At 45.8% G+C, this 26,471-nt stretch overlaps 3 protein-coding genes across 3 annotated transcripts; 1 reads left to right on the forward strand and 2 right to left on the reverse strand.

The window, feature by feature from the left end:
* The first annotated feature begins 6,862 nt into the window (after window positions 1-6,862).
* On the forward strand, window positions 6,863-10,271 carry plagx (pleiomorphic adenoma gene X). Its single transcript, XM_084461730.1, has one exon. It carries the CDS (start codon window positions 7,251-7,253, stop codon window positions 8,556-8,558), a length of 1,308 nt encoding a protein of 435 aa, XP_084317856.1. The 5' UTR covers window positions 6,863-7,250; the 3' UTR covers window positions 8,559-10,271.
* Window positions 10,272-11,187: 916 nt separating this feature from the next.
* mylk2 (myosin light chain kinase 2) lies at window positions 11,188-17,925 on the reverse strand (the record flags this gene model as incomplete). Its single annotated transcript, XM_084436058.1, has 14 exons — window positions 11,188-11,268; window positions 11,572-11,704; window positions 11,961-12,113; window positions 12,361-12,489; window positions 12,649-12,719; window positions 12,838-12,979; window positions 13,132-13,241; window positions 14,785-14,878; window positions 15,192-15,297; window positions 15,396-15,577; window positions 15,874-15,992; window positions 16,184-16,369; window positions 17,364-17,557; window positions 17,670-17,925. 14 exons carry the CDS (start codon window positions 17,923-17,925, stop codon window positions 11,188-11,190), a joined length of 1,956 nt encoding a protein of 651 aa, XP_084292184.1.
* Window positions 17,926-18,928: 1,003 nt separating this feature from the next.
* tpx2 (TPX2 microtubule nucleation factor) lies at window positions 18,929-25,809 on the reverse strand (the record flags this gene model as incomplete). Its single annotated transcript, XM_084436059.1, has 14 exons — window positions 18,929-19,092; window positions 19,226-19,413; window positions 20,027-20,138; window positions 20,226-20,372; window positions 20,703-20,876; window positions 21,049-21,144; window positions 21,288-21,507; window positions 21,637-21,775; window positions 22,332-22,503; window positions 22,811-22,965; window positions 23,135-23,244; window positions 23,365-23,511; window positions 23,862-23,930; window positions 25,688-25,809. 14 exons carry the CDS (start codon window positions 25,807-25,809, stop codon window positions 18,982-18,984), a joined length of 1,962 nt encoding a protein of 653 aa, XP_084292185.1. The 3' UTR covers window positions 18,929-18,981.
* Between the last annotated feature and the right edge of the window lie 662 nt (window positions 25,810-26,471).

The raw sequence follows: 26,471 nt of genomic DNA on the forward strand, positions 1-26,471 counted from the left end.
CAGGTCAATCCTCTTCTGAGTGTAGCTGTGACAGGATACGCGGGGAGCAGCAGAAGGAACAATACGCAGACGGGGAAGAGCGCTGCTTCAAAGCAACACAAGGACACATGCAGGAAGTGGGACAGAGAGGAAGGGTAGTTAGGCCTATATCGGTCAGGGACGGTCAGACAGAGACAGCCCATGCATCTACACACTAGTACAAAAACTAATTAATGTGTTATGTAGCAACATATGATGGGGTTTTGACCAAAAAAGGGATAAGATGACTATGACCATGAGATAAGTTAAAACATCCCACAGGAATTCCATGGTCCAGATGGTGGATGTGTGTGTTAGCACCATCTCAGCTCTCTTTAATCAATGGAGAAGAAATAGCCTAAGCCTGCCCAATCATGCATGAAAACGGCAGAAAACCCAGAGTGCAAAAAACGCCCAGACTCTGGCCCAAGCCTATGCTATACTCCTTTTGGTGGCTCCTACTGAACACAGCCCCATGTTCCAGTGTTGAGTGAGTCAAGTATTTGGTTTCTCCTCTCCTCTTTAAAATGCCGTGATTATAGAGATGGGTTCCCCTGCAGCCACACGCAGAGTAAAGGACCATCACTTTTAAAAAGAGGCGTCGCTTCGTGTCCTACACATCTGCCCATATGCAGTCTAGTGAGACATATGGTCCTCACTGCTCATGTACGCACTGTAGGCTTTAGCTTGTTCCTCTGTCTTGCCACGATGTTAATGAATTGGATAGTTCATTGTTCTGATGTAATAAAGCATTATAAAGGTCAATCTAAGTGGTGATACTAGAATGTCGAGGCCTGTCAAGTGATACTTTAACACCAGCAAAGACCTTGAATTGACAATCAAAAGAATGAACCCCTATTGCTCAAATGCACTAGGATAGCATTTAGGCTCCCCTAAAAGCTACAAAATTCCAACCACAAGGCTTTGCGGTGACACATGGGCACGGTTTATAAATACATGCATTCCCTCACTGTCTAAAGTGGCACAGGGCTTCGCAGCGCTGCAATGCATAGAGGATGCTGATAGGGAACAGTAGAGTAAGGCTCTCTGGCAGGCAAACCCAGCCACACCCTGTGGTCCTGAGCATCTCAGTTTGCTCCACACTCCTACTTTTGGAGGGTGAAAAGGGGTTCAACTTAAGTGGTTGATTTGTGACAAATAATTGAAGATGTGTACTAGGTTAACTCTTGATGAAAAGGCAAGGTATTTTGTGTGGATGGAGGACAAGAATATTAACATGTTGTGGACTATCTACAGTAACTAGTGCAGCACAAGCATGTAGGAGGTCAAAAGTAATAGCTTGTCATGGCAGTGCCACTCAAATAGCTAGCTAGGTTGATACTGGCTAAAGAAGCTAGCAAATCCATTCATTCGCCTGGCTTATTCGTCAGAATACCAGCAGCAAATAGATACTTTGACACATAGGCATGCTTCACGGTAGTTTACCACTATCCTACTATTTCTATTTAACCAGCTAGCTAAAAACCAAGATCCTTAAGAGGGCGTCTGTGACTTAGGCTAACGTTTAGTTAGAATGGTGATGGCTAGCTATCCTAGCTAACATCTGATATAAGTAGAAGAAAGTAGTTTCTCTGACCCCATCTTCTTGACCAACTTTTTATGTCTGGCGATATATCTGACATTGCTGATGTTGTTATTAGCTAATACATTATGACCATTAGCAATTACAGAACATAAGCTATCACAGTTTAAGCGGCTGGCTAAAGTTAGCTAGCAAAATATCCTGTAACTTTAGTAGCTAGCTAACGTTACCTAGTTAGCTAGTGTTTCCATCCATCGTCAAACAACAATACATGCTACGTTAGCTGGAAACGCTGTTTACTTGTGGGCATGCTAACTTGAGATCTAGCTACTAAGCTAGCAAACAAAGGGGCCAAACGCTAGCTAGCTGGTAGCAGCTAACGTAGCATGTTGCGACCAGCATAGGTTGATTACTTGCTAACGTTAACACTAGCTCAGTAGCTAGTTAGTAGCAGTAGCTCGTTAGCCAGCAAGCTAGCTAGCTAGCTATCGTTAGCTACGCTCCTGTCAGTGTCAACAATCAACGTTGACCTGCAAGTTTCTAGTTTAAACATGGGCCAACTAGCGAAATGTGTAACTACGAGATGATTAGTAAACATTACTGAAGATATCAATGTATTATTGTGTTATCAGCCTGTGTAGTCAAGAGCTAGTTGGCTATCCTCACACAGAGGATGGCTAGATAGCTAACTAGCCTAGCCAGCAGCTCCATGGTCTGAGCTCTGTCAGACCATCTCTGCATGCCACTGGGGTGATGTTGTTACGTCTACCCTGGCGCATAAGGGCATGTCGCTGCTAGCTCGGGAAAAATAAAATGAGATTTTTTTTTATTGTAATTACCATGCGAGCTGCCTCTGCCCACGTGCGCTCCTTCTTTCTCTTCTGTTTGTCCTTCATTTCTTCCTCTTCGGGAGCTGGGTAGCCTACAGCAATTCTCTGTAGGACTGCGTCTGTCTTCCAGCAGGCAGCTGCCACAAAGCAAGCTTAGCAAGTACGGTCGGTGGGTCCGAAAAACGTGAGCGCTAATGTTAGCTATAGCTAGCCGCTTTAGCAGGCAAGCTAGCAAATACACCCCGTTTTCGCTAGCCTTCCAACAACGGCTGGCTTGTTTTCTCGCTCGTCCTCTGTAGTCGCTAGCCAGTTCCTTGGCCAGAGTTATTCCTCATATATTTAACCTTCTAATACACTCGACGCTGTGATGTTATCTTACAGAAGACGGCTGGCTAGCTAGAAGTAAACACAAACGGGGCGCAAAGCAAGCGAGCTCTAGCTACGAGCGAGCGCCTCTGGTGTACTGCAGGAAATCTCCCTCACATTGGAATGCAAGGCGGAGAGAACACTACAACGGGGTCAAAGGTGAGACACACTGCAGGAATGCAACACACACACAAAACAACTCTCACCGCCACTCCTTCTCTTAGTCGCCCTACAAACAGCGACGACGCCAATGGAAGATAGCGCACAAAGATATATCTAAAGGAAAATACAATAGAGTAGTAGAAATTAGTAAGGCTATACAGCTACAGAAAAATGGCATCACCTTTATGTAACGCCAACACATTCTTAAAAGAGCAGAGCCTATGGAAAATGCTATTTGGAAATGGTTGAACCTTGTAGATATGCATGAGAGCCCTCATGCAACTTCAAATGACTGGAGGAAATAGGGTATTTTGGGGGATTTGTGCATGTAGGACTGCTCTGGTATCTGACTATATTTCTCAGTATATTTTTTTGTGGTTGAGCTCTGGAGAGAGTGACTATTTTTACCTCCTCCCAGGACAAAGTCCAGGGGAGGAGGGTATGTTTTCAATGCCGTGTGTTCGTTCGTTCATTTGTTTGTTAGCAGGATTATGCCAATACTACCAGACTGATTTTGATGGAGGGGTTAGCATGGGCTAGCTTGAAACCCATTACATTTTGCAGCAGATCTTGATCATGGAGCGGATCCACAAATTATTTGTCACTTTCGTTAACATTGCCAGATAGACGAGCTAGACCAGACATGCGTACATCCACTAGATTACTTCTGTTGGTCCTGTCATATGAGATACGTTTGGATGACCCCAGCTGTGATCCCAGCTGTGTCAAACTTAGCTGTTCATAAACTGCAACAGTGATGCACCACAAGTATATTTTTGACTTTTGTCTCCTCTAAGTATCGGTACCCTAATGTCACTGTACATGCTGACAACAGCAATCATGGGCGGAAGTCTGTGCTCTCCGAGTGCCCTTCTAGTTAACTAATTTCTACTGGAGTAAATATGAAATCAAAGTTACTTAATAACCGATTAAATAGAAGAAACAGTGAAGGAAGAAACATATAACAAAGAGACACATGGTGGGCTGACAACAACAAAATGCAGAACTATTTGTTTACCCTGATTTGTGTTCTTGATGAAGTGGAGAAATGTTTCAGGAAGGGTGTTAGAGTTTGACTAGTGCAGTTCCCCAAAACTGAGGTCTCATGGTTGGGTCTTTTAGATTAAATTACACACTAATTTATACACTTTTATCCAAAGCGACCTCACAAGTGCATCTTCCATCTAAACAACTAAGAATATAATCTAGTGCTAGTAGCAAAATATAAATAGGTATTAGATGATGTGATAGATGATGCAACGGAAGATTTTGGTGAGGCACTGGGCAACAACCATTAGGCTGGCGGATCTATTTGGGAAGTCCATTAACAAACAAGATGAGAAGAGAGAGAGAGAGAGGATGTTGGTGTGTGAACAGCCACCCCAGGCTGTTCCCTCAGGATGGGGTTCAGTGGCATAGCGATATATAGTTCTCTGGGTGGGGGGGTAGTGTTTTGGGAGGGGGGGGGGGTACCATGAGCATTGGGTTCGTGTGCTGTGTGTTCGGTGGGGGCCAGTGGCATGCATGACATTTGAGATTAGGGGATGTATAATTGGAGGGTAGTGTCCAACATGCTGGATGTGTACCAGGATCCTGTCCTGTCTTACAAGCCGTATCTCTTTTCAGAACACCAACAGAAATGTTCTGATTGACGGTCGTTTCCCTTCTGGAATCAACTAAAGTGGCCTACTATCTTCCTTTCTACCTTAGCCTTCGTGCATCACACTTGCACAGCAGTTTGACAGGCTTATCATTTCAGTATGTGTAAAGAAAAAATGATGGACAAAATGCAAGGCCTAGAAAATATGGATGCAACAATATAGACTTAAGAGAAGGGGAGTAGACCGAACTCTGTAAGATTCCCATGGCAAGTTCACTAGCGAACTGTTTCTGTGCCAGTGTCTGTCTCTTTGATATGAATCTTGGCAACTGGTATTCACCAAAGCTCCTTAATTACAGTAAGCTCAGGTTTGCCCACCTGTTGTACTTTAATGAAAATGCCTCCTGTATATTGATCCTCTGTTGATGCTTTTCACCAGAGTGCAAATTATTCTCCTCATGCTACCTTTCCCATACAAGAAAGTGTAACAAGTAATATGATCCAACCTGTGCAAATTTACATAAGATTAGCCTGCATCCTGTTTGAATTGTGTGTAACTCGGTGGCATAACTCCAGTTCAAGGTGTTCAATGTACAATACTAAAATAACTTATTCTAAGATAGTCGACATTGTAAGGGATTATAAGTAGCCTACATTGATAATAGCATTTGTGACTAAGTGTGCACTTCATTATTAGGCTATTAGCCTACATTCTAGTGTAACGTTTTCTAAAGCTAGGCCTATAGGATGCAATTGCGATGCGATTGTTATGCAGTAAATTGCGGCCCCTTAAGTAGCCTACATTTAGTGTGCAAATATTTTCTTAGTTCTGTTCTTCCATTGATATTTTACTTGACATCCATCCCAGTAGTCTATAGTTTGTTTGCTGCTGGATCAGCAGCAGCTAAAGTTTGTCGAAGTGGTGTGTCTGACGTCACTCTCCCACAATGCACGCGCTCTACAACTCAGCGCCGCGCAGAAGAGTCCAGGCCCGGAAAAGAAGAATATTTTAGAAATTTGGGAAAAATATTTAACTTAAAAGTTGAATGAAAATAATCAAGGAAGGTAGCGTGAATGTTGTGAAGGTAAGTTTTCGCTATTGTTGGATGTACAAGTTTTAAATCGATAGGCTTGTAGATTGATACAAAAATCGACCCATGCCGACTTGTAGCTCGGTGACATAACGTACAGGCTAAACTTGTTGGAAAGTCCACATTTGAGAGCATGAGCCTTGACTTAAATCGTTCCGATTGCTAAAATACATTATGGAATTGCTGCTGCATATAGTTTAATACCGGAGCGCCGATAAACGAGGATTTAACGTGATCAAGTTCTGACATTGGATGTTGCCTCGTGAAGCGCCTAGCTTCTAACATTCGTCTAGCTATGATTTTACATGTAGAAAATTCCGCTTAATTAAGGTTGGATTTTATAATTGGCTACACTTACTAGTAGGCTAATACTAGAGCAACACGTGCTTCACCGTAGTCTATTGCATTATTTCGCGATCATACAATTGAAGATGACTTTTTATGAAGTCGCCAAACCTCACTATTTTGTTATGAATAGATTATTGCTTAGTTGTTGTTTTTTTATTAGACCTATGCTTATATTCATTTTCACTTGGGCGAAGTGGACAATTAAGTCGGATTAAAAGTTCTCTTGAAACAATCGAAATCATGAACTCCACGATGTCTCATGCAGCCAACTATGCTGAGTCCCACAAGATGGCACTAACGTCCTTTGGCCGCTTGACTGTCAACAAACATTGCAATGAAATGTTGTGCAACAGACTATCAAAAAATCACGAGTTGGAGTAGGCTATGTATTTTAGGCATCCCATGTTATATGTTATAGGCCTAGTGTGGTGATCGTTGAGGCAAAATCGTTCAGGCAATGCTATTGAAGTAGGCTAATAGCCGAAATAGTAATTAAGTCTAAAGTTAACACTTTACCTATTTGGATAATGGTTGGAGCTTTTTAGTTGACAGATGTAGGAGTCCTCATTTCAACTTGAATATTGTTTTGGTTGGTGTGTGTGTGAGGTGAGTTCTTCACAGGAGTACTGCTCTCAGATATGTCTCTAGTAGCAACTATATGCAAGGTTGGTTTGAATATCATTGTCTATTTTGGTCACATGGGATTACAGCTACAGTATATATTTAATATATTTAATTTGTGTAATATTTCATCAGTGCAAAATAGGGGTTTGCAGTGGGATAGGCTACATTAATTGCTCCTCCTAATGTCCCAGCGTCATGTCTTTCAACAGGGCTGTGATGATGACACGCCGCCTCTCCATATCAAGAGCTGCTGTGGCAGGGTGAGGGAATCAACCAATCAACAACTTTGGGTCCAGAGATACAAGAAATTGTCTCTGGAAACGAAGGAGAGACACGCACGGACACACGCACACACACCACAAGAAGCTTAAGTGTGTGTGACTACTCTCATCACTCCGGGCCCTTTGGGGTTGCTATGGCAGCTGCTGCCACCACAGAAGCCTGCACTGGTATGGGAGGGCAGCCTGCCTATCGCCTGAAGAGAATACGCAACGCTCAACAAGCAACACTCAGCAGTGACTACACAGTGTCCCATTAACAGAAGTGTGGCCAAAGGTATCAAGGTGGACAAAATCTGACTATTACCACATGAGTGTTGTTTTTCTCTCAGGCTTATGGCCAGCGGCATCCCTCTGCAGAAGACCCAGCGCTGTGCTCTCAGGTAGAGGATGTTCCAACAGCAAGACCACCTGAAGAGTCACCTGCAGACCCATGACCCCAACAGGCAGGTGTTTCACTGCGAAGAGTGCGGCAAGCAGTACAACACCCAGCTCGGATACAGGCGACATCTGGTGGCCGCCCACGCCCCTGCGGCCGCCCTCGCCACCGAGCTCCCCTGCCAGGAGGGGGCGCCCTCCCTGCTAGAGCAGCTGGGGAGCCACAACGACAGGCCGCCGCCGCTGGAGGGGGCCGCCCCCCCCGCCGTGGCGGTGCGAGAGAGGAAGTACTCCTGCGAGCGCTGCGACCGGCGCTTCTACACCCGCAAGGATGTCCGCCGCCACGCTGTGGTGCACACGGGCCGCCGCGACTTCCTGTGCCCGCGCTGCGCCCAGCGCTTCGGCCGGCGTGACCACCTGACGCGCCACCTGAAGAAGAGCCACGGCCAGGAGACAGCGCTCACGCCCACCGGCGCGTCGGCCGCCACCCCCACGGCCCCTGGGACGCCGTGCCCGGTAAAGGAGGAGCCTAGTCCCGTGACGTGCGACATGGGCCCCGCCTCCAAGGAGCCCCCAGAGGCCTTTTCGATGGACATGTACAACTCCTACCCCCTGCCCACCATGGCCAACCCTGGCATGGGCCATCATCACTCCCTCATGCAGGGCTCCCTCTCCAGCGCTATGGGCGTGGGGCGCCACATCCCCCCGCCCTCCCCGCACCCCCACCACCTCCAGCAGCAGCAGCAGCAGCAGGCCTACGGCCACATGCCCAGGTACCAGCACGGATCTACCTCATACCCTCGCGGCGACATGGAGAGCTTCCTCATGGACCTGCAGAGTGGACTGCCCCCGCACCTGACCACGGTGCCCTCCTCCACTCCCTCCTCTGCCTCCCCCCAGAGGGAGGTGCTGTCCGAGGCGCAGGGCGGGCCGGGGGCCGGGGACCCCCACCTCCTGTCCAGGAGTCCCGCTCTGTCCTCAGCCGAGCTCTCCTGCGCTGCTAACATGGACCTGGGCCCCCTGCTGAGCTTCCTGCCCTTCGGCCTGCCGCCGTACAGCACCCACATGAGCATGGGAGGGCTGGTGATGGGCTACCCTTCTACCGCCACCTGCGCTGCCTCCTCCTCCTCCCCCACCTCCACCTCCCCCCTGCCCTCCCAGGCCCCGGGGCCCTTCACTCTCCTGCAGCCTCCGCAGACCCAGGGGGCCCAGGGCCCCGGACCCCACCACAATCACAGCCAGCTACCTCAGGGGTTCAGCAGCCCTGCTATGAGCACTTCCAACTCCCTACCTCGCTATTACCAGGCCTTCCAACAGTGAGAAGCTTGACCCAGGAGACACTCAAAAAAAACTAAAACAAAAAAACATCATGAAGAAATGACTTGAATATACGAGTGACAAGTATTGGCTTCCAATGTGCTCACATTTATTTTTAAAATTAAGGAAAAAATGGGAATGGGAATTGTACTTTGCATGAGCCTTCCGTTTATGATAATTTAGCTTTTCATGCTAATGTAGCTAATATTAGCTAGTTTTCTTTATCAAACAATGAATTGCACCTCATCAGTATTACCTCATCCAATAGAAATAAACTTGAGAGAGAACAGAGTATCTTACAGTAACCAAAAAATGTTTAGTCAAATCCTGTTACAGTGGTAGCACTTAGCAAAGGAAGGAGTGCCTACATATGGAGTCTTTATTACGTTCCCTAAAACAACTATATTGTGGTACAAAATTTGGATTTTCTTTTTCAATAATGTACTGAACCGAGTAATGGGGAGTTACCTTAGCTCAGTATGACTCACTGACAAACAGGAACTAGAAATGCTTCATTTTTTGGCTCCATAAATGCTTTAAAACATGACCATGCATATTGAATGATATAGATAATACACATAGACACCCAAAACCCCACAAACAAATTTCATGTCTGACTAGTTCTACTACTAAGATTGACTGTTTTAAATGTGGGTTTTCTTCAGAGGGTCGACTGGAGGCGCAAAGAATGGCAGCCTTGGTAGATTTAGACCTTAATATTGTTGCTGTGGTGAACTGAACATGGCACCCTTGTGTGTGACGTTGTCATCTTGATGAGTTTGCCTGACTGGTTTGTTACTGAAGGCTGTTGCATCTGGCCTTTCACCTACATACTTACATTTTACTGTGTTTTATTCAAAGGCTAAGTGTGTTTTATTCAATTTTAAGTATTGTCATGAGCCTTGAAATGTTGCAACTATGTCTTAAAATGCTACTGTCACGCCTCTCTAGGGTGTCTAGCCTTTTGACTAGGTTTAAGCACTTATGATGACATTATTAAAGGAAAGAATCTCTTATGAAATGTTATTTACCTCAACAAACACGCGCTCCTACTCCTAAACATAGCTTATGACCTTATTTGTATTCTCTTTTCTAGTTACTTTGGCTTTTATTTGTGCCATTAGGTTTAAATTGAAAAGGTAGATTGTAAGAACCTAAACTTGTTTTTATTAGCTATACTAGACAATGACATTGATTGACCCATAACTTGCTACCTCTATCTTCTGTTTAAGAGCATGGGTTTACTTCCACCAGTGCCACCAGAAATTGTTACCTAAGAAATGTAACAATAAGCAGTATGAAAAACTAAGGAAACCGTGGGAATGGTAAACTTATCTTCTTGAGCATTATTGTATTTGCTCATTCACTAATACTTGTGAATATCCTCATTCATAAATGTTAATTCATGCTCATTATGATTTTGTCCTTGTTGACTACCTCAGAGAAGAGCGACAGGTTACTCTCCATCGAAATACATAGTAAATGTCTGTATAGAGTTTATTTTTGTCAATGGAACAAACGCACATAATTTGTAGATATAGCATTGTATAGAATATAGCTTAGAACATGATGTATGCTAGTACAAGTAATGTTCCAATGAAATCTTGAATAATTTGTATTCATTTATTGTTCTGATGCCGGCATTAGATTTAGCATGAAGCTATACTAATGTGCAGATATCATCACCTCAACTTAGTTGAATTAGGACAATATTGGTCTAGCTGTTAATCACCTTATAGAATAGATAAAGATAAAAAGGATCTTATATTACTTTGTAATTGTTGTCAGAACATAAAACAATAAAGTATTCTTTAGACTTGAGAGTGATTTGTCATTATATATTTCCTTACACCTAGGTCACCTGAAAGTCTGTTTCTTCAATGATTTTTTGTGTGCTTGTTAATAAAGAAAATACAATGGAGGCTGATATGAAATCTTCATCCTCTGCGTGTCATACTCGGGGAGAAGCGGCCATATCTCAATGTGGGAAGGTCACAGGGATACGGGGTTTGACTGGCGGAAAGTTCTCAACCTAACCATTGCTGCAATACCAAACATGTCCTGCTCATATGCAAGTGCGCGCACACACAGCCAGGAAATGCATTCAAGGTGCACCATTTCAAGTTCCAATTGCAGACATGCGTCTTTATTCATGTCTGCAACATCTGTAACAAATCAAAACATGTCGAATAATACAGTGTTAGTGAGAGGCTACAAAGTAAAAACTCAATACAAGCTACAAATGGAACAGGGAAATTTGATCTCTACTGCAGTACTTCCTCTGTCAATATGAAAATGAACAAACACTATATCATTGCTATTGACAGTTACAGTATAGAACACCTACTTTTCACACACTTTGGCCATTGAAGTCATATAACACCTACTTATTCACACACTGGCCATTTTTGCATACTGACAAATCCTGTGAAGTTACTTTCAGGACACTTTTGATTGGAAGGGTGGTTTTTCCAGAGCTTTGTCCAGCTAAGGTTTGTAGCTCTGTCACTCTGTAGAGCCAGTAACTTGCATCAAATCGAGTGAGGCCACTTTATTGGAAGGAAAAGGCTCAGAGTAGCTGTGTTGTGGATGTTGTCCAGGAAGGTGACCGTGTGCAAGGTCTCCGACGCTCTCAGATTCCCAGAGACGTCAGGGAACCCGAGCTGCCCATCTTATTGAATCTGTTGGCTGCTGCTATTGCAATGTAGTTTTTCTGTCAATGAAACACAGTTGACATTTTTAATGAGGAAGATGCAATATTGGATTTATTATACAGTGTAGCTCAGAATCTTGATGTTTTTATCATAAGATGATGACGGCAGAAAGTGACGCGGCAATGCACTGCAGGTTAACAATTTGAAATCAAAGTGTGTGTGTGTGTGTGTGGGGGGGGGTTATTCCTGTGGAGGGTTTACAAAGTAATCGCCCAATGGAGTTAAGGGGATATATGGTGTGTACAGTATAATGCGGTTCGTTGGTGTGTGTGTATGTGTGTGTGTGTGTGCATGCAACTGACCTTCCACAGCCTCTTGGCCATGTATTTCTTCAGCAGGACCTGGGATTTGAGCACGATGTTGCTGTGTTTGGCCTTCTCTGAGATGTTATTGAGCCAGGGGTGCTTGAGACACTGGGCAGCGCTGAGTCTTCCCCTGACCAATCAGAAGACGCCACGAATCAGAGCTATCGCTATGGAACATCGTCCGTTTCCAAGGAAAGTAACGAGACATAAAGATGCTTGAAGACAGAGACGTAGGCTAGCTCTAGAAGGTCATAGCTTGAATAATATTATGATGATGAATATGGCCATTTTAACAAGAAGAAAAGCTAAGGAATTTCAGCCATGGTCATCTGCCTTGTTCTTTAATATTGTATAATGCCATAAAAGATAGAGCCTCTGGGCCTCACCCCTTTTCCCGAACCAGAAGGTGGGAGATGAAGTCCCTGGCCTCGGCTGAGATGTGTTCAAAGCTCTCCTCTTCAAAATACCAGTTGACAGTCAGGACGTTGTTGAGGGTTTGGCCGTCGTTGTCACCCAGGAATGGGGACATGCCACTCAGGCTGCCAAACAAAGCAGGGAAAACAATGTTCTAATACAGTTGAACACATCTAATCTTCCACACACCAAATCTAATCTTTCTTAACACATCTAGACTAAGTTCTAACACGGTCTAATACGGTCTATTCTATTCTTAAGTTCTTTCTCAACACACCAAGCACCCCATTCCCCTTTTGGTGGTGGGATAGTTTGAGTGAATAATTCTGTTTTGGTTCTGTTAAAAGAGAGTTGAGTCTCACGGGGACTCACAGCATGTATGTGACCACTCCCAGGGTCCACATGTCCGTGGCGAAGGACACAAAGTCATAGTCCACCACCTCCGGAGCCAGAAACTCCGGCGTTCCAAAATTGACACGCAACTTCTCCCGCGGTCTGTATCTGTTAACCAGACAGACGGGGCATTTATCCTAGAGGCTAGTGTCAAGTGAAGATCTATTAAATCCTAAGTATTTTACAATCATTTTTACATACAGTATAGCTTTCCAGCTTTCAACTTTAAACTGTCATATTCAACTGAGGGGAGAGATGTATTTTTACCTTCTGGCGAGGCCAAAGTCAATAATTTTCACCTGATGGCCGGTACGATTCACACACAGGATATTCTCCGGCTGTAAACAGGACACAAACTTTTATGGAAAAAATATGAAACTATTCCTCCTGACATTAACACACACACACACACACACACAGACACATGCGCGCGCACGCGCACACAGAGCACAGTACCTTCAGGTCAAGGTGGAGAACGAACATCTGGTGCATGTAGTGGACGCCCTCACAGATCTGCTTTACAAACACCATGGCGTCAGCCTCTGTGAGCGCTGTGCTCTCGTCTACGATCCTGTCAAACAGCTCCCCGCCCTCCACACTGACACACAACAAACAACAGACTAGCCACCGTTTCCTGCTGGACTGACCGTTATAGTGGAATCAAAGACAAAATGGCTGACGGTGCTCATCCATTTTTACATTATGAAATAAAACGGAGCAGAAGAGAATGAATGAAAAGTGGCCTCTTACTATTCGAGGATCAACACCACTTGGTCCTTGGTTTCAAAGGCATCGTAGAGCTGGATGATGTTAGCATGACTCAGCTGGTTCATCACCTGCACCTCAATCATGGCCATTTCCTGTCAGGGGTGTACACACACACGCGCACGCACACACACACACACACACACACACACCCTGTCCTATGTCGCCTGCAACAGCGTATGCCTTAAAGGACAATGCTCGTTTTTGACAACCTGGACCTTATTTACGACATATTATAAGACGTTTGACTCACCGAGATCACTTTGGTGTAGTTCGGAGGCATGTAGAAGAAATGTAAAATCCAGCGCGAGCCAGTAGACTATATCCATGTAATGGCGGTGGTCGGGGCACTTAGAATGCAGTTTCTAAAAATCTATTTTCTGCCGCGAAACGGTTGTTTTCATCAATCTGTCTTGATGAATCGCTAGTTGTGCTTACATAGAGCATAGGCCTGTTGTGTTGTTTTTCACATGCCTCTGTAATATGATCTTTAGAAACGTCTTTAGACACGAAATAGCTTCCTCACTTGCTCCAGCACGCATGCGCACAGCGTGCTGGAGCAACGATTGCGCGCTGTGCGAATGCGTGCTGGAGCAAGTGAGGAAGCTATTTCGTTTCGAAAGACGTTTCTAAAGATCATGGCATGTGAAAACCACAACAGGCCTATGCTCTATGTAAGCACAACTAGCGATTCATCAAGACAGATTGATGAAAACAACCGTTTCGCGGCAGAAAATAGATTTTTAGAAACTGCATTCTAAGTGCCCCGACCACCGCCATTACATGGATATACTGGCTCGCGCTGGATTTTAAATTTCTTCTACATGCCTCCGAACTACACCAAAGTGATCTCGGTGAGTCAAACGTCTTATAATATGTCGTAAATAAGGTCCAGGTTGTCAAAAACGAGCATTGTCCTTTAACCCTAGTCACATTCCTAGTATGTGTGAACCACATACTGTACACGTCTAATAAACAGATATTATAATTATAATTCTCGAGACCTCGAGGGTCTTTTATTCACCACACAGTGACTGACACGCAAATACACACGGTGAATGAGCGGCGACTACCACACACACAACACACACACGCATCTGCGGCCGCCGGTGGTCACCCTTCCTCCAGGAGCAGCCAGGAGCAATGGGCAGCCAGGGGCGCCCGGGGACCAAGTCTAAGTATTCAGTCCAAATCCTGGTCAGGGAATGCACTGAAGAGACTCTGTTCTTCTGCATGTTTTTCATATTAGGTTCTTAGGGAGGAGACCCTTGCGAACACCGGGAGAACATGCAAATGCACCCGGAGACCTTCTTGCTGTGATGCAACAGTGCTAAGTACTGCGCCACCGTGCCGCATATGAGCAAATTTTGGGGGGTTCAGTGTCTTGCTCAAGGACACTTCGGCACACTCCGGAAGCTGGGATCGATCGGCAGCCCGGCCGCTCTACCTACAGAGCTACGTGCCTTAACATAGACTATCTGATGGCATTTCTGTGTGCACACACACACACAAAGGCACCAAGAGATACACACACACACACACACACACACACACACACACACACACACACACACACACACACACTCACCCACTCTCACACTCACACACTCTTACCTTGTCTTTAGCAGTTCCTCTTACCTTGTCTTTAGCAGTTCGTGTTTTGATGACTTTGGCTGCCAGCCTGAGTCCAGATGACTTCTCTGTGCACTTATGCACATTTCCAAAGCGTCCGCTAGGGGAACATGAGCCTCTCGTCAGTCAATTTCAATACATGTATAGTACAGCTGCTGGACCCCATCCTGGATTGGAGGAAGGTGTTGCACTCTAACCCAGCTACCGATTCAGCAGCAAGTAACAAACCAACAAATAGTCTCAGCTGAAAATAGACCATGCTTATGATTACACTTGCAGGTGCAATAAAGATAAAGTATGCAAACCTGCCCCACCCACCCGATACATCAAGTGAGCTAAATCAAGCGAACCTTTACAATCCCAAATAATGTTTTTTCAGCAGAGTTCTGTTATTCTAATAGATGGCAGCTCACCTTCCCAGGAGCTCTGTGGTGTGGATGATGAAAGCATCAGTCAAAGGGTTGGATCGCAATAACACACAGCGATGAAGGAACGGAGCTGGCTGGGGAGAAACGTCATCTGAGAGAGAGAGAGAGAGAGAGAGGGAGAGAGAGAGAGAGAGAGAATGATACTCCATTTGTGCACACACACCCCTTTTCCTCCGAGCGGTCCTTTACCTATGACCTTATGACAGGTTATGGGCGGCGACTTGGGCGTGGTCCCGTCCGGCGCGGCTGGAACAACTCTGATCTGGATTCGGCCGGCCGCGACGGTCCCTCTGGTCACAACGGAGCTCTTCCCCTGAGAAGGGCCAGGGGCCGGGCAGAAAGGCTGAGGTACGGGCCCTGGGCTCTGGAGCCTGGAACCACAGAGAAGGAAAGCACAGGGTTGGGGTGCATTCCAACACATTTCATGTTGCTGTAAAATAGCTGACAAAGGCTGCAATATTTCCAGTTAAAGGTGCAGTAGGCGGTTTGGCTCAGAAGCACTTTTTGTGATATTTTTTGCAATTCTCATTACATCCTGACAGAAATGAATAAGTAAAGTGCTCTGACACGAAAATGAAATAAATTCATAATCTTTGGAAGTCGCAGGATTGTAATAAGTGCGTCCAATCATTTTGAGTTGCCAACTTGAAATGTTTGGATGGCTTACCTGCCCGTCAGCCTACCTACCTGCCCAGAGTCATTCGTTTTCCCCCAGTTTGGAGGATTGGCTTTGGAGGGAGGTTTGAAGGGAGGGGTAAGGATTTTGTCGGTTGCATTTTCCAAAGTCTAACAAACCACACTGCACCTTTAAAGTGTGTTAGTTAGATTGAGTCTGTGGTGGGAGTTTACCTCTGCAGTGACTCTGGACAGCTGTGCACTTGTCGAAGGGAGGGGCTCTCTGTTGGGACAGACAGTCCACACTGCTTTTGTGGCATGAGCTGTGAAGTCACTGCAGTCGTTTTGTCACCTTTAGTCACCTTGTTCCCCGTCTTTGGAGGGACCTGCGTAGATTGGTTTGTGACGACAGCCACCGAAGCCCCTCCCTTTCCTGACGTCTCACTCGGTTTTTGAGATACTGACTTTGGTTGACCCCTGACCTCCTGGGGGTTTCCTCCAATGAAAATGGTGGTCGGCTGGTCAGCTGTGGGCCCCTTGCCAACTGTCTTTGAAGAACCGGCGAGAGGGCGTTGTTTTGTACACAGCTGTTGAACTTCCAGATGATTTGAGGCGTCAGTCTGTTTGGTGAGAGTACATTATCTGAGAGAGAGAACACTTGATACAACATTGTATTGTATTGAATATACAACTATTTCCATGTCTGCTTATCACCCTCTGTGGCTCAGTCACACTCGGCTCACATGATGAACGAAAGTGCAGAAGTACCTTTCCAGGGAATAATGTGGGTTTAGTCCTCTGTAGGGCTGTCGTTGACTGTGTAACGGCAGACACTGCTGCCATTGGTTGGCCTCCGACCTCCTGGGATGTCCCCAGGATGAAAACAATGGGCTGTTCTGCTGTGGGCCCTTTGTCACCTCTCTTTGACAGAGCGTTGTGGCGGGGTTCTATTATACCCTGCTGGTTTATCTCCCGCTGGTTTGGGGAGAAAACAATTGATATATTGATATAATTATTTTAAGTCACTTTGGATAAAAGCATCTGCTAAATGAGTCATGTCATATATGGTTTTATAATCGAATGGTGTTGAATGTAGTTATTCTTTTGTGTGCTCATGATCGCCTATCTTTAGACACACTCAAAACATACTTCACTACCTACTAGCTATGTTGAATGCACAGTCGCTTTGGATAAAATGATAAATGATTGTAATGTAATGTAAGAAAGACAAGAGATGACAGTACGTTTCCAGCGATTGATGTAGTCTTAGTCTGCAGTACTGTCATTGGAGCTGACACCACAGCCATTGCTTGGCCTATGACCTCATGGAGATTCACTCTGACTGGCTGCTCTCTGGTTGAAGATCGTCCATCTTTCTCGGTAGGAGTGATGACCGTTTGCTGGTTTGTCCCCAGTTCATTTATCGGGTCAACCTGGTAAAGGAGAGCGCACCAGACAGATAAACTTGCTCTTTGACAGAAACCACCTTATGATACTAGTGTCTGATCAACTGATCAACATAAATGAAAGAGGTCGGAGTACCTTTCCAGTATTTGACATGGTCTTGGTCTTTGGAGTGACTGCTGTTGATGGGACGGCCGTAGCAGCCTCCACTCCCTCTCTCTCACCTCTGTGGTACTCTGTCATGGACGGACTGCTGACCTCTTGGGAACATCCTCCGAGGGGCTGTTTCCCTGTGGTCGCTGCCTCCCAGGCTCCCTGTTCAAGCCCCTTGCCTAGAGATGCAAAGGGAATGGACTTGATCAGCCTTTGAGGAGAGAAAGCGCCTCCAAAATCTATGCACAAGTGGCACTTCAACCATGTGTTTTTTTGTGACTATACTTATACCTTTGACCAGTCCCTCTAAGGTCCACTGAATCTCGCCAAGCCTCCTCTCCAAGCTCTCTAGAAGTTTGAACTGGGCAGAAAACTGTCTCTCCGCTGCCTCCCATTGGCTGGTGTGCAGACTGCATGTGGAGCAGATGGGACAGCCACCATTTTCTCTAGAAAAAAGCTGGTCCAGCTTGTGGTAAAGATCATCTACCCTGGCTTCTAGTGAAGGAAGGCTTTCAGAAGCAGGAGATGGACACCGCACAGAACCCATGTTGAGTAAGTCCTAAACACACCATCACAAACAAAACTTTTTTTAAAGAAAAAATCCAGATATCTGGGAACAAAGGCAGATTTCAAACAGCCGACAGAGCCAGAGAAATGTGGTGTAACCATCATTGCCTATAAAACAGGTACAATCAGCTAGTTCTATGTAGGCTTACAACTCTCCTCACAAATACAGCAGACAAGCATTAGGCCTAACTGTACTCGCATTGAAGACGTGCTGAAGTGGTACCTACCTGTGGGGTCAAGGACCTCAGAACAGCAGAAGTAGCGCAGGTTTTGAACAGTATTGTTAGTCTCATGCAGAAGGAAGAGAGCTGCAGTCGATGGCTCTGCTGCGTTATCTCTGCTCTGCCCTCATCCAGGAATAGGCCACCCTACAGGCAGGGCTGCTGGAAAACAGCACCAGATAACCAAGCTATGCATGGCAGGCAGCAGACATTCATAGCAGGATGTTTTGGACACAGGAGTGTACACAATGAACATTTACATAAAGTGAGATGTTTTATTTTTTATTTTTACAAGAGTTGGCGAGAGCCTCTTTTCCAAAGACAGGAATAAGTCCAAACGAATACAACTCTTAATTCCACCTATGTTTGCACCAAGGTTCTCCAGCATACTCTGCTTTGACATTCCTTAGTACTGCAGATCTACTGTACTTCACGTTATCATCAACAGGCAATTTAGGATTCAAAATCAGATCCTGCATAGTTCACCCTCAGTCCACACCCCCTTCTCAGCCAGCAGGCCAATAGACTGGGCCGTTTATTCACTTCAATTACAGTAACTCCACCTGTGCATGGTTTGAAGGATTGACACATGTAAACGTTGTAGATAAGAAATTTATTAATTTCAAGTCGTAAAATGTAAACTGAAGGAATGTACTGTACAGGCCAGTTTAAAAGACGCTGCCCACTGAATCAACAAGCACAACAAAAAAGCAACACAGGCAAAAAAACAAAAACGGTAGAAATAAATGGGTAAAATATACGCAAAAATAAAAAGGTCATCACAGGTGGAAATTAAACTCCCTCGATAGCAGTCATCACAGGTGGAAGCGGTCAGAGAAGTTGGGTGACATGGGCACCGTGAGAGAAACGTCACTCTTCTTCACCTCCACGGGTTTGTAGTGCCTGATTGGCTGGGCCTTGTGGACCTGAGAAGAAGAGTTGGGGGCATCATGACTTTCACAATATCTATTTGAAGATAATGACAAAAATCCACTGACTGCAACAATAACAACAAGCTGGACAGGTGCAGTGTATTGGGTAAACGGAGGTTGTGGTCACCTGTTCTTGGCGCAGCCTGGTGATGTTTTCCTTCTCCCTCAGCTCCTGCTCCCTGCGTTGCTCCTCCTCCATGCACGCCCGCAGAGCCTCCTTCTCGCACTGGACGCGGTCAAACTCCTGGCGCTCTTTGGCACGGCGCTCGGTGGACAGCTGGAAGCCCTCTGGAACTACGGAAGAGTTATTGTGTTCTACAGAGCCCAGTGACAGCGGTAGGAAGAGGTGGGAAGTTAAAGAGGTGGGGAGGAGGCGAGGAAGCAAAAACAGACAGGTTAGGGGTGCAGACAGACTGAAGCCAAGCCCCCGTTTCACCACATCAAGCAACCCTGATCTGACGTCTGGCCACTGCATAACAAGCTGAAGCTCAGAAATGGAACTGGTCAGCGTGGCATCAAAGTTCATGAGCTACATTCCAGGTAGAGACCTGGGGTGCATTTAGAAACATTTTCATTGCAGAAAATCCCATAATCACCCAGATAAGTTCTGTGTTTAACACAATCATAAGACAAAATGTATGCTGTCATAAAAGTCTCTTTCCAGGTCGTAATTCCATTGCTAGATTGCTTGCACAATTAATATTTTTAATCTGGGAAAATTATAGTTTGAAGGTGGATGAAAGCCTTCTCAATAGAAAGAGAATCAACTCGCAACACAAAAAATTGAGCTTTCCACAGCTGGTGTTAAACAGACCTCATTATATATATATCTAGGGGTAACAGTGGAGCAGGGTTGGTCACCAGTGCAGACAACAAAGGGGCTGAGCAAGCCCGGTGGAGGCTGGTCAAGATGTGTAGGTCTACTCACCCAAGACTGAGCGGTTCTCTTTCTTGGGGATGAAGGGTTCCTTGTGTGTGACCAGGTTTGGTCTGGCTTTGAAGGAGGCTGCCTCTGTCTGGCGCTTCTGCTCCTCCTTAACCTGGAGAGAGCGCAGCATCAAGTGTTAAGTCTGACTACACCGTATTTGAAAAGGGAGACGGGTTAAATAAAGTGGAGACCATCTTACCTTTTGTTCCCAGTGGTCGTTCTTGACCGCCCCCCGCTCGTCGATGAGCAGTTTAAAGGGTTCAGGTTTGGTGGGCTCGATCACCTTCTTCTCCGGCAAGACCACCTCGTGGAAATCTGGCAGCAGCTGGGCCTTGAACGTTGGCACCTGAACAGTCAGCAGCACATGATGCAAGTAGACTGAGACTTTTTAGTGTGTATTTTTTATACAATCATTTATCTATTAAAAAGGTGTTGAAATGTTAATTGTTTTATCTATGAATCTTGATACAGACCGTCAGAAACAATATTGATACGGGTTGATGGTGAACAGGTTGTAAAGGTGCCTATGAGAGAACCCAATCTAAAATAAAGCACAGCTGAACTACTAGTCCGTTCATAAATTTAGTTTACACGTTCTTGCATTCTTCTTGCAAGGGAGCAGAGGTGATTCTTGGACAGGGCTGAAGAGACCGTAGTTACTAAAACAACAAATTACCTCTTCATTTCTCAGCTCCTCCAGTCTCTTCTCCTTCATGGCTCTCCTCTCTCGCTCCCTCTCTTCAAAAGAGAACGGACACGGCTCAGCGTGGCTCTTCTCTTGGAGCTTGGGCTGGAACGGCAAGGCAAAGTGGGGCGCGGCTATGGCCTTGAAAGGGGCTGCTGCCTTCACCTGGAACCAAACACACACCAACTCAGTGGGCACTTCAAAATCCCAGCGACAGCCCTCGATCCCCAAATAGGAGTACTGACGGTTGAAAAGAAGTTATGCTGAGGCATTGAGGGAAATGCAGAACCGGCATGGTGTCGTGAATAAAGAGAGCCCTTTCTTGTGCGGTCCTCACCTCCTCCACCTTCCTCTCCACCCGCACCCGGTTCTTCAGGGCAAACGCCGGGGACTCCGGGACTGTGGGCTGCAGCACCTTCTTCTCTGGAACTCCCTGGCAACCAATGTCGAGAGAGATCATCAAGAAGAAAGCAAAGAGAAAATCTTCATCTTGTCTGCGGCAGCCCAGTGATAACAGCTCAGTGATAACAGCACCTAGTCTGCTGTCCGACCGCCTCCCCGAGCGGCAGCACTCACCACCACCTCCTCCAGGATCCTGACGGGCAGGGGGCAGGCGTGGAAGGCGTGCTGCTCCTCGGGCTCCTCCGGCTTCTTGTTGGCCTGCCTCTCCTGGAGCCTCTTCTCCATGTGCATCTGGAAGCCCTCTGGCTTGGTGGGTTCCTTCACTGCAGGCTTCTTGGGGTTCACAGCGGACTCCAGGATCTTCCTGTTCAGCTCCAGTGCCTTGAACTTATACCTAAAGGTCCACACAAAAAGGAAGGCTTAGAGCAGTGGGGCAAACATTCAGGCATCATGATGGACGGCCATCATCCAACACTGGTGATAGGTTAAAGGAGATGGTCTATGGGAGGTGTGGAGTACTCACTGTTGGAGCTTCTGCACCTGCTCGGTCTCCAGCTCAGCGCTGCTCTTGGTGAGGGTGGGGCGGCTCCTCTGCCGGGTCATCAGCAGGGGGGTGTGAGGCTCCGTGACCCTCAGCGGCTGGCTCTTCCCTGGGGCCGGGCCTGACACGGGGACGGGGGGCTCGTCTTACATCTTAAGCACTGTACAACTACAGTTTGGGGTATGGTTGCCAAACTAAATACATTTTGTAGTATAATAAGTGTTTAGGTGTCAGGAAGTTGAAATATACATGTTTTGTGTATGTTTTTTCCACACCAGGCTTAAAGGTGCACATAGTTTGTGATTTCCTGTTAGACTTATGGAAATTTTTGAAAAAAGCAACCAACAAAATCACAGCCCTTCCCTCCAAAACTACTCCTCCAAACTAGGGGGGAAATGACACTCACTAGCAGGTAGGCTGACAGGCAGGTAGGCCATCCAATCATTTCAAGTTGGCAACTCAAAATGATTGGACGCACTTACAGTTGTGCAACTTCCACAGATTGTGGATTTATTTCATTTTAGTGTCAGAGCACTTTAGTAATTTCTATGGGGATCTAATGAGAATTGCAAAAAAATATCACAAAAAGTGCTTCTGAGCCAAACCGACTACTGCACCTCTGCACTGTAGCTGAAAACAGACAAAGATCTCAAGATGGAGGATGAAGATGTACACACCTCTCTCCTGGCTCTGCCGGCTGCGCAGGTGGTAGCGGTCAGGGGTTCGCTTCTGGAACGCCTCTATCTGCTGGGCTATGGACACATAGGGGGCAGGCTCCTCCCCCTTGCGCTGGCTGCCCGTCGACAGATTAAAAGGCTTGGGTACGGTGGCTCCCCTTGATGCCTTTGACTGAGGGGGGGGGGGGGGGGGGAAAAAGTGGATTAATTCACGGGGAAGGCATATCTCGCACAAGGAGACCAAGCTCACGTGAGCATCCACAAATGTACCCACGACAACAAAGTCCAGTGTCTCATCATGTGCATGGCTCAAATGACACTTTAAAGTCCTTTACAAACTTTAACTTACAAGAGATGCATTTTTCACACACACTCAATCACATTGGATATACAATCTTGTAGATTTATTAAAATCAAAAAAGGGCCGGATATGTCTGACTAGTGGCTTGGAAATCAAAACTTCAAGATAGAGTCCTTACAGGAGAAGAGGGGTGTCTGCGGAGCTGAGCAGTGAAGTCCATCTCCCTATAAGACGCGTCTGTTGGAGCGTTACTGGTTTTAACACGTCCATCCGTGCTAAAAGTGAACTCTTTGGGCACAGTGGTGCACAGTGGTGCCTTCCTCGGTGGCTGACCTGAAGACATAAAAATGAATCCCCCCAGGGTTACTACACAAACAAAACTCCCAGTTTAAATCATCCCTGAGCCACTTAAGAGTGTTAAGAGGGCAAGGACGGACCCTCGTTTAGCACGCTCAGATCTGCAGTGGGCTGCCCTGCAGGTAGAAGACAGCGGGGTACTTACTGCCTGCCAGGGCAGCCTTGTAGCTAGCCTCGTTCTTCTTCCTGTGCTCGGCCACCTCCCTCTGTAGACCTCTGATGCGCTCCATCTCCTGCTCCTCAGAACTCTTGTGCCTGAGGGATAAGAAATAAGCAGTAAACAATGATCAGTATGTGTAAAAAATCAGAGAAATTTAACTCTTAACTGCTTCAACACAGCAAGTGTCAACGAGCCCTGTGGTCCGACGGACTTACTGGGACTGGGCGCTGCCGTTGGCCGCTGCGGTCCGGGCCTTGGTGGCTACTCTGGGGTCCAGCCGCACGCTGCGACGGGCGGCGCCGCTGCGACGTACAGCACTGCTGCGACGGCGTCTGATTGGTTGTTGTCGGGATGTGCTATTCCTAGAGAACATAGCATGCTGGCTGTCAAGTTACTTTTCTCCATAAGGCATTATGACCGTTTTGAAAAAACTGAAGTGATAAGATTGGCATGTTCCTTTTAGTTTTATACTCCCAAATCCAGTTCTCTGTGTGCAATCTTGACCCCACACCAAGGTAAAGTTAGTTTAACGTGTTTTCACCACAGTGGAACCTTCTAGATTTACCTTTGACGGTGGTCAAGTTGGGTTGGTACAGAAGGACTTCTGTGAACAATGAGTGTCTGACTGCCTTAACATCAACTAATGATCCAAGCCAGACACGCTTCAGACGTGAATAAATCTGCAAACTGTGGACAAGTTCAGCATACTGACCTTTGTTTCTTGGCAGCTGGTGTGACGGTGGCCCCTTCATTGCTGGCCGTTTCCTTGCGCTTTGACACCCTTTTGAAAAATAGGAGAAATCATAATTATTGGTTAAAACAACAGTATGTTTCCAGTAACTGCTGGATTGTTCCTTTGATGAAAATAATTGCATAAAAACAAACCATTTCAACTTGATGGGTTAAGAAAATGTAGAAATCAATGGCTGTATTCACAAAACATCAAGCCTACAAGTTGCTCCTAAATGGCAAATTTAAGATTACAATTTCCCCAAAAACAGGTGTTTTCACCCCCGTTTTTAAAAGCTGGTCTCTCAGTAATTCAAAGCATTTTATCGTTAAGATGGGACACTGGAACATTTAAGAGTGATGGAAGACAGAATTCATATGAGATTGCAAACATAACTAGAAGTTGGTAAGGACGTCACAGTCGGGAGGGTATCGTGTTTATAATGGAGCCAGTGAGGGATGTGTTTACATCTCTTACAAATCCAGAACACCAGACATGAAGGCAAACATTTGCACTATAGGGAAAATAGTTCAGCTGTGATGATTTGGGACTGACAGCCATCAGTCAGTACATAACACACATATAACCCAAACTATACACGCCAGTCCCCAGATAGCTTAAATTGTTTGACCTCCATACCAGTCCATTTTGTATAGCAGCCCATTACCATGTAACAGCTATATTAGCCCATGTCTCTAAATGATGGATTCACTGGCACTACACAGGTAGCCCCACACCTACCAGATACAGCAGTCAGTCAGCTAGCACGTTCAATAAGCCCACTGCTATTTCTCTTAGCTAAAGAGTTATCCCCATTCCGTAATAAAGATCGGTCTGAACAACTTTGTGAATAGCTTTTTAGGGGAAGTCAAAGAAGAAATTTTAGCACTAATTAGGACTCCCAGTGATTCTCTAAGATACGATGAAAATGGCCCCTGATGTTCTCCGAGTAGATCACAATAACCCCAAATTAAGACTCATCTTTTGAATGTAGCCGCTGTGGCTGTAATTGGGTTTCAAAAAAGGCACATTCCCTGCATTCCTTGGGAAGCGAGCCCATGTGAAGCATCAACAAGTGAACAGGCCACATACCTGAGTGGTTGGGCAGGCGGACCCTTCTTTTTTGGCTGGGCAACCCTCTGAGCTGGGCCACTATTCCCCCAGGAGGTCACAATGTTGGATGCGCTTTGGGCTTCTAGGATTGAAAATATTTCTTTCAGAACACACACAGTACAACCAAGCCCATCTGGGGTGAAATTCTAAATGAAAACATCGTAACTTGCAAATGTCAGCTAGAAATCTGCATGCAACCTGAGCTTAAATGGTCTAGATGGCCCAAATAAAAACACCCTATGGCCAATTACTTGTCTCCCTTCAGCAACGCTAAAAATGAAAAATTTTAGACTCACCCGAATTTGGGTCATCTGTCAATCGAGGGTGAGAAATTTCACTCTTATTTCCTCCAGGAACAACATGTCTGCCTGGGGTGGCGAGGTGACCACTTAATGCGTCCTCTCCCAAATCTTGTTTGTCTGCAGAAGACATTGAGGGCGACAGTTCGTGACCTCACCGCAAAAAGTTAGGACATGTAGCTAGTACCACTGACTGCGTTAGATACTGAATTGCATCTCTTGAGCTAACGTTAGACATATCCTGTTTATCATTTTGTTGTTGGCATAGCTGACAACTAAAGTTAGCTAGGCAACCATGGTGATTTTAACATTGGCTACCAAAGTTATCTACCAAACGTTAGCTTGACTAATGTGTGGCTCATTTTGCGACATTCACAAGTTAGCGTTTAACTTTACCCACCAAACCAGTCGTCTACGTTGATCTCGTCGTGGTCCAGCGCGTTTAAATCAACGATATGGGACGGGGCATCAAAACTATAGTGATCTGCCGAGTCACTTTGTGCCGTCTGCACCTCCATTTCAGTTCCAACGTCTTTCCAGATAGAAGGGTAACTTCACTCCTAAAACACAGCAACGTATTTAATAAGAGTTGTGATACAAACGTATATGAAGTTGGAGACAGTGGTAGTGCTAGATAGCTAAAGTTAGCTTCTAGCTAGCTAATAAAACGGTACCCTGTGTACGCTAGGTAGTTAATCTCACACTTTCGGTATTTTTTTGAAAAAACATACAAGCTACTGTAAAATGCATTATAATACACAACATACCTTTAAAAAGAGTACAGGCAACGAACAAAAGCAAATTAACGATGGACTCCCTGCGATAACGTGCACAGCGTTTAGACTCAACAAAACGAGGAAGACCGCTTTACTGACCGACGTTACTGTTTAAATTTATTCTCTTTTGAACAAACCAATGGCTAATCATGTTTGGATTCCCCGGTCATTCATTGGCTCCCACCAACCTACGCCAAAAAAGAACATTACGGGCATTCGTCTTCTTCTCCCTTGGATTTATGGCGGATCGCAAACAGCTTAAAGGTGCATACCGCCACCTACTGTACAAGAGTGTGCATCATCATGTCATCATCCTAGTGCTTACAGACTAGTCTGCCCCGCAACCGTGTGTCACCCAAGAAAGTAAAAAGAGCCTTCCTGCAGATTCCTCCCCCCTCCCCCTC

The sequence above is a fragment of the Borostomias antarcticus genome (assembly GCF_949987555.1).
Source record: "Borostomias antarcticus genome assembly, chromosome: 3".
NCBI lineage: Eukaryota > Metazoa > Chordata > Actinopteri > Stomiiformes > Stomiidae > Borostomias > Borostomias antarcticus.

What these genes read in the sequence shown, in the direction of transcription:
- plagx (XM_084461730.1), top strand. Translation starts at nt 7,251, where the DNA reads ATGTTCCAACAGCAAGACCACCTGAAGAGTCACCTGCAGACCCATGAC.